General features: G+C 36.8%; 1 protein-coding gene across 1 annotated transcript; it reads right to left on the reverse strand.

Moving 5' to 3' along the window:
- Nucleotides 1-4787: 4787 nt before the first annotated feature.
- LOC142845005 (olfactory receptor 4K3-like) lies at nucleotides 4788-5705 on the reverse strand. The gene has a single exon (XM_075963771.1). It carries the CDS (start codon nucleotides 5703-5705, stop codon nucleotides 4788-4790), a length of 918 nt encoding a protein of 305 aa, XP_075819886.1.
- Nucleotides 5706-8041: the final 2336 nt, after the last annotated feature.

Below are 8041 nucleotides of genomic sequence, written 5' to 3' on the forward strand. Positions count from 1 at the left end.
AACTGAAAGAAAAAAACCATATGATCATTTCATTAGATGCTGAAAAAGCATTCGACAAAATTCAACATCCATTTATGTTAAAAGTCTTGGAGAGATTAGGGATACAAGGGTCATACCTAAATATAATAAAAGCTATATACAGCAAGCCGACAGCTAACATCAAATTAAACGGAGAGAAACTCAAAGCCATCCCGCTTAACTCAGGAACACGACAAGGCTGTCCACTTTCGCCATACCTCTTCAATATAGTGCTGGAAGTTCTAGCAATAGCAATAAGACAGCATAATGGGATCAAGGGGATTCGAATTGGAAAGGAAGAAGTTAAACTTTCGTTATTCGCAGATGATATGATAGTGTACATAAGCGACCCCCAAAACTCCACCAAAGAACTTTTACAGCTGATAAACAGCTTTAGTAATGTGGCAGGATACAAGATCAACTCCAAAAAATCAGTCGCCCTCTTATACACAAAGGATATGGAAGCAGAGAGGGAAATCAGAGAAGCTTCTCCATTCACGATAGCCACAAACAGCATAAAATATCTTGGGGTAAATCTAACCAAGGAAGTGAAAGATCTATTTGACAAGAACTTTAAGGCATTGAAGAAAGAAATTGATGAGGATACCAAAAAATGGATGGACATCCCTTGCTCTTGGATTGGGAGGATCAACATAGTAAAAATGGCAATTCTACCTAAGGCAATTTATAGATTCAATGCAATCCCCATCAAGATCCCATCAAAATTCTTCACAGATCTGGAGAGGACAATAATCAACTTTATATGGAAAAACAAAAAACCCAGGATAGCCAAAACAATCCTATACAATAAAGGATCTTCTGGAGGCATTACCATCCCTGACTTCAAACTCTATTACAGAGCTACAGTAATGAAAACAGGGTGGTACTGGCATAAAAACAGAGAAGTCGACCAATGGAATCGTATAGAAGACCCGGATTTTACCCCAAAACCTATGAACACCTCATTTTCGATAAAGGAGCTAAAAGTATACAATGGAAGAAAGAAAGCATCTTCAACAAATGGTGCTGGCACAACTGGATGTCAACCTGTAGAAGAATGAAAATAGACCCATATCTATCACCGTGCACAAAACTCAAGTCCAAATGGATTAAAGACCTCATTATCAGCCCGAAAACACTGAACCTGATAGAAGAGAAAGTGGGAAATACCCTACAACAGATGGGCACAGGTGATCGCTTCTTAGGTATAACCCCAGAAGCACAGGCATTAAGGGCAACATTGAATAAATGGGACCTACTAAAACTGAGAAGCTTCTGTAAAGCAAAGGACACTGTCACTAAGACACAAAGGCAACCTACTGACTGGGAGAAGATCTTCACCAACCCCGCAACAGACAAAGGTCTGATCTCCAAAATATATAAAGAACTCAAGAAACTAGACTTTAAAATGCTAATTAACCCAATTAAAAAATGGGGCACTGAACTGAACAGAGAATTCTCAACAGAAGAACTTCAAATGGCCAAAAGATACTTAAGGTCGTGCTCAACTTCCTTAGCAATCAGGGAAATGCAAATCAAAACAACTTTGAGATACCATCTTACACCTGTCAGAATGGCTAAAGTCAAAAACACCAAGGATAGCCTTTGCTGGAGAGGCTGTGGAGGAAGGGATACCCTCATCCATTGCTGGTGGGAATGCAATCTTGTGCAACCACTGTGGAAGTCAGTGTTTCGGTTTCTCAGGAAATTCGGGATCAACCTACCCCTGGACCCAGCAATACCACTCTTGGGAACTTACCCAAGAGATGCTCTATCACATGTCAAAAGCATTTGTTCAACTATGTTCATAGCAGTATTATTTGTAATAGCCAGAACCTGGAAACAACCTAGATGCCCTTCAATGGAAGAATGGATGAAGAAAGTATGGAATATATACACACTAGAGTACTACGCTGCAGTAAAAAACAATGACTTCTCGAATTTTGCATGCAAATGGATGGAAATAGAAAACACTATCCTGAGTGAGGTATCCCAGACCCAAAAAGAAGAACATGGGATGTACTCACTCATAATTGGTTTCTAGCCATAAATAGGGGTCACAGAATCTACAATTGGCGAACCTAAAGAAGCTAAGTAAGAAGGTGAACACAAGGAAAAACTTATCGTTATCCTCTTGGATAAGGGAAGTAGACAAAATTGCCGGGGAGAAAAGTGGGATCTTGGGGGTGGGGTGGGAAGGGGGTAAGGGGAGATGGGGAGAGAAAATGTAGAAGGGAAGGAGGGGGGACATGGGGAAATGGGAGGATCGGGATGGGGGAAGGTTGGATAGGGGAGCACGGAACCACAATTCTTAGTTAAGGGACCCACTTTGGGGTGGGCAGGAGAATTGACCCTTGAGGGGCTCCCAGGTGCCCAAGCTGAGGTCCCCGGTTAGTTCCTTGGGCAGCCGAGGATGGGGAACCTGAAATGACCCCATCCTAGCGCAATACTGACGAATATCTTGCATATCATCTTAGAACTTTCATCTGGCGATGGATGGAGATGGAGACGGAGACCCACACTGGAGCACTGGACTGAGCTCCCAGGGTCCCAGTGAGGAGCAGAAGGAGGGGGAGCATGAGCAGGGAAGTCGGGACCACGAGGGGTGCGCCCACCCACTGAGACAGTGGAGCTGATCTGCTGGGAGCTCACCAAGGCCAGCTGGACTATTACCAAAAAAAGCATGGGATAAAACTGAACTCTCTGATCATGACGAACAGTGAGGGCTGAAGGACAATGGCACGCAGTTTTGATCCTATGCAATCTGCTGGCTTGGTGGGAGCCTGGCCAGTTTGGATGTTCACCTTCCTGGATATGGACGGAGGGGGGAGGACCTGGGACTTACCACGGAGCGGGGAACCCTGACTGTTCTTTGGACTGGAGGGGGAGGGGGAGAGGAGTTGGGGGAGGGGGAGAGGGGTGGGAGGAGGGGGAGAAGAGTGGGAGGAGGGGGAGAGGAGTGGGAGGAGGGGGAGGGAAAGGGGAGGCTGGGAGGAGGTGGAAATTTGTTTTTTTTTTCTTTGTTCTTCTTTTATCAATAAAAAAAATTATATTTAAAAAAAAGAACGGAAAAAAATAATGCTGAGAAAGAATGAGAAAAGGTTTATTAAGAATGCAAGAACTATGAAATGCAATCTTGTAGGCTTGGCACAGCCAATGCAGTTATAATCCCAAAGCTGCCTAACATGGGCACTATACAAGAAAATAGTAAATGGTCAATCAAAGATCAGAGTGTACCTATGATCTCTTTGTTGAACTGTGAGCTACTGATGTTTCTGGAATAGTGCTAGCTGTTTTCTTCAGTTCTACCGACTACTGCACTCATAGTTTTACAGGGAGAGTTGCAAACAATGGATGCACATGTCAATGACTCATTGCAATGAACCACAGAACAAAACAAAATATGTAAATATACAAAGGTACTCCTGTGGTTTGTGTGGCTTGGGAAGAGAGTAATAAGATTGGGAGAGATATAAGAGGTAAAAGATTATATCAGATGTAATCATCTTATTACAGACATTGTCAAAGAATGTATTTGATAAAAATATAGTGACAAAACTGTTGAGGGTTAAGTCTATAATCACACTAGAGATAATTTCTTCTGAAAAAGATACATATGTATACATCAACCTCTGTGACCAGACATGAACAATGCTTATCTGTAGTCATATGATCTCAGCAAAAATAAAGTGATACAAGTGTTTGTTTGTTATGGTTAGATAATTCATATTATGACAACCTCTTTAGCTTATTAGGTTATATATACAGGTTGATTTTAACCATTAGCTCATGAAATATTATCATGAAATTTAAGAAGTTAAGACTTTCATATGTGTTTAGACATGAGATAGAATTCAACTATTGTAAACATGTATAAATATAGTTTATTCAAAATAACCCATTACTCCAAATTATATATAATATGAATTGTTATGAATACCATATTATCAAGCATATATAATGTATCCACACAGTGGTGGTGCATGCCTTTTATCTTGGGACTGGGGAGGCACAGGCAGGCAGATCTCTGAGTTTGAGGCCAAAATGTTCTAGAAGAGCTATTTCCAGCACAGGCTCCAAAGCTACAGAGAAACCCTGTCTTAAAAAACAAGAGAAAACAAAACATAAAAGAACACATAATGTTTACGCAACTGCCTTTGGCAATTATGTTATTTCATTATATAGTATAAAATCTATATGATGCAAAAAATTGTGAACTGAAGAAAGTACATTCAAATATTATTAACAGATTGTTCTTTCAGTTATGGTAAACAATACAGGAAAATTCAGAATCCATATAATAGTTAAGACTTGAAAATGACAGATTATATCAATATAAGGTAAATAATTTTATGATGTGCTTTGTTTAGCATTTTGATTTCTAAGTGGCTGCAGTCTTCACAGATATCTTCAATACCTTCTGTTACATAGAATTAGGATTGACATATAACACCATATTCTAAAAGATGATAAGACTGATAAATCATTCACAGTGTATTGTTTTACTAACAATCTAATCAAAGTGGCATACACAACTCTTATATATATTTTATACAGAGCTATTACTCATTCTATGTGATACAATTATAAGTATTACAATATTGAATATAATTTTCTAGTGGTTATTTTCACAACTATCTACAAAATACATCATTTAGATTCTAGAAATAAGATGCTCTCCAATTCAGTTTTGACTAAAATTCATATAAAATAATGTGTATGCAATGAATTTGTTGATAAAATAAGATATTTAGAACTTATTGCAGAACTCACATGTGATTTATCAGCTTCTTTATGGCATTCTTAATATCTCTATTTCTCAGCGTATAAATGACCGGATTCAGGAGAGGTGTGATGACTGTATTAAACACAGAGAGAATCTTATCCACCCAAGTGATGCTGTCAGGCCATAGATAGATGAAAATGACAGGACCATAGAATAGCACAACAACTATAATATGGGAGGTACAGGTAGAGAGTGCCTTTGATGAACCATCATTAGAGTGAACCTGAATAGTTAGTAGAATGTACGTGTAAGATATCAGCAAGAGAATTAAACAAGTTATTGCTAAAACACCACTCTCAACATTTATTATGATTCCCAGAGTATCAGTATTTGTGCAGGCTAATTTCATCGCCAAAGAAATATCACAGAAAAAGCTGTCTATCACTCTAGGTCCACAAAAGGGTAGTTCCAAGACCAAAATCAGCTGATTAATGCCATGCACAAATCCAATGATCCATGATATCAAAACGAGCCAGATGCACTTCTGTCTGTCCATGATGCTGGTGTAGTGGAGTGGCCTGCAGATGGCCACATAGCGGTCATAGGCCATTGTTACAAGAAGAACCATCTCACCCCCTGCAAAGAAATGCACGCAGAGGATCTGGCTCATGCAGCCCCCGAAGGAAATGGTTTTATTTTCTTGTATGAGGTCTGTGATCATTTTGGGGGTAGTAACTGAGGAAAGGCAGAAGTCAATAAATGAGAGATTGGCTAACAAATAGTACATAGGAGAATGGAGATGGTGATCAATGATGATTAATATCACCACAAAGAGGTTGCCTACCACAGTCATCAGGTAGAGGGTGGAAAATGGAAGCAGGAAAAAAATCTGCAGTTCCCTTGAGGTGCAAAATCCCTGAAAAATGAATTCAGACACCACAGACTGGTTTGTTTCTTCCATTTTTTACACTGGGCTCCAAAATGTTCAGAGAGACAGACTTTAATTAAGAATTCCTGAAACAGAAACAATAACTTAATGGTCAGAATTGATTAAGCCTTGTACCCAATCAGTTAAAGTATCTTCCTTGAGTTTCTACATTCTTTCTAATTAGGTATTTTTGCTGAATATAGGAAAAACTACTACCAGTCTGAAAAATAGTCTCTATTGGTATGTAAGTGAGTATTTTATGAAAAATATCAATTCCAAATATTCTCTTTACATTTTTCCACCATAAATCTATGTTTTTGGCATGGATTCAGAGATCATTTTCTTCAAGGAATACCTGAGATATATTCACAGGCTCTTTACTTGACTGCCATAATACCAGAATGATAAGCCTGTGGCATATTTTAAACATAAACACAAAATTCCCAGGTCCCCAATCTATGTATGATTATTTTAAAGAGACACAATTGAGCAAATTCTTTTAAATTTGTAAATTGGATAAAAATGGATCATCAAATAAACTGAGACATCATATGCCAAGGACGAGTTTTTAGCATTGTCTTTCCTTGAACTTTGGTTATATTTTTGGATTTTATTTCTAAACAATAATGTATTACTAGTTCTGATGGATGTTACTTATTGTTATATACTTACAGCCTTTCAACTCGAAATGGTGAGATTTCATATGATAGTTTGAATAATTTATTCATGAAAGCTGCTTTTTCTGCCTTTCTAAATTTGTTTCATTTCTTCTTTTTTTCCTTGTCTCTCACTCTTTATTTATTTCTTTTGACTTTTCTTTCTTAATCTTAATATCTCCACTTTTCTCACTAATTTTAGATTTGAAGATTAAAATATCAACAATCTAGGTGATATTTTATGATTTCCTTGTTAAATACTTGACATATAAGAGTAATAATAATGATTATTGATTTCCTGTTTCAATCTGTTTCATAAAGTTATAAAATTGTAACACACAATGAGGGCTCTCTGATTCCAAATCCCTAATATTACTTACAGATTATTAAACAAATTATAGGAATTTTGATTTGAAGAAGCCCAAGAAAATCAATGACATTTCTAACAAGGTACTTTGCTATTTTAATACAAGAACAAATAAGTAAATGATCAATTTAAGTAGTAAAAATGGCCAGGTTTACATAAAGTTAATTTTATTGTGTTCAAAATTGAACTTACTTAAGTATTTGAATATCAACAACATTTTTACATATCTATTTTAATTGGTGAATTCTTAGTTAATTATAATTATTATAATTGGTATAACTGACATCTCCCTTTAATTTCTAATAACTACTTCCCTAATGTATTCTCTATATCTTGAGAAAATAAAGGGTCCAAAATAAAAAAATAATCAGGTAACATTAAAGTAAGTTTAGTGGCCTGTGAGTACAACGATTTTCTATGTTGAGAGACTTGGTATTTTTAAGGTTATCCTAAAGAGGTGTGAGCATATAAAACTGTTTTATGTTTCCAAATGTCTCAAGGAGTCGTTGGGGCGGGGGAGACTACAACATTTTGTCAAGCACAACAATTAAAAAATATGAATAAACACTGTAAACACATGAGGTATTTAAAATGTGATACTGAAACAAATAAACTTTAAAATTAGTAGTTGCAATAAAAAATGAAAGTATGACAATTAGTTTGTGAGGCACTCACACTACAAGAATCACCTTATAAAACAGATCTTTCCTTTGGGATGATGTTTCCTCTGATCTTCCCTTGAATCTGAAACTCGTACATCATTGTTTCTTCTAAGACCAGTGATGCTGATGTGTTTCACCTCAGTGTGGCTTAAATACAATAACAAAAGTCATAGCTACCTTGGAAAGTTTCCCATTCTCCACATTAAATAGGACTATGCAGTTGGAAAGCCTTTTGTTTTCATAGTCCTTGGGGATACCTGGTCTCCAGCTCTTCTTGATTTGAATATGAGAGTTCATAATAAAGAAAAACTTGTTCCTTTAATTTTAGAAATTTTTGTAAATATGAGATAATATTTTGTTTCTGTTATGACAACTTACAAGTTGAAAGATGATTCACATGAGTCAATGAGATTCCATAGCATTTAATTTCACTTGTTGCCAATCCAGATGACCCAAATTAATCTTATTAATCCACAAGGTAGATCCCTTGAGCCTTCCTTGTTATCTAGCCTCTCTGCATCTGTGGATAGTAGCATGGTCATCCTTTACTTTACAGATATATCCACTTATAAGTGAGTACATATCATATTTATTTTTCTGGGTCTGGGTTAGCTTACTCAGTATGGTTTTTTTTAGTTCTATGCATTTTCTTTGAATTTTATGATATCAATGATTTTAACAGTT

Source organism: Microtus pennsylvanicus, chromosome 2 (assembly GCF_037038515.1).
Source record: "Microtus pennsylvanicus isolate mMicPen1 chromosome 2, mMicPen1.hap1, whole genome shotgun sequence".
In the NCBI taxonomy this organism is placed as follows: Eukaryota; Metazoa; Chordata; class Mammalia; order Rodentia; family Cricetidae; genus Microtus; species Microtus pennsylvanicus.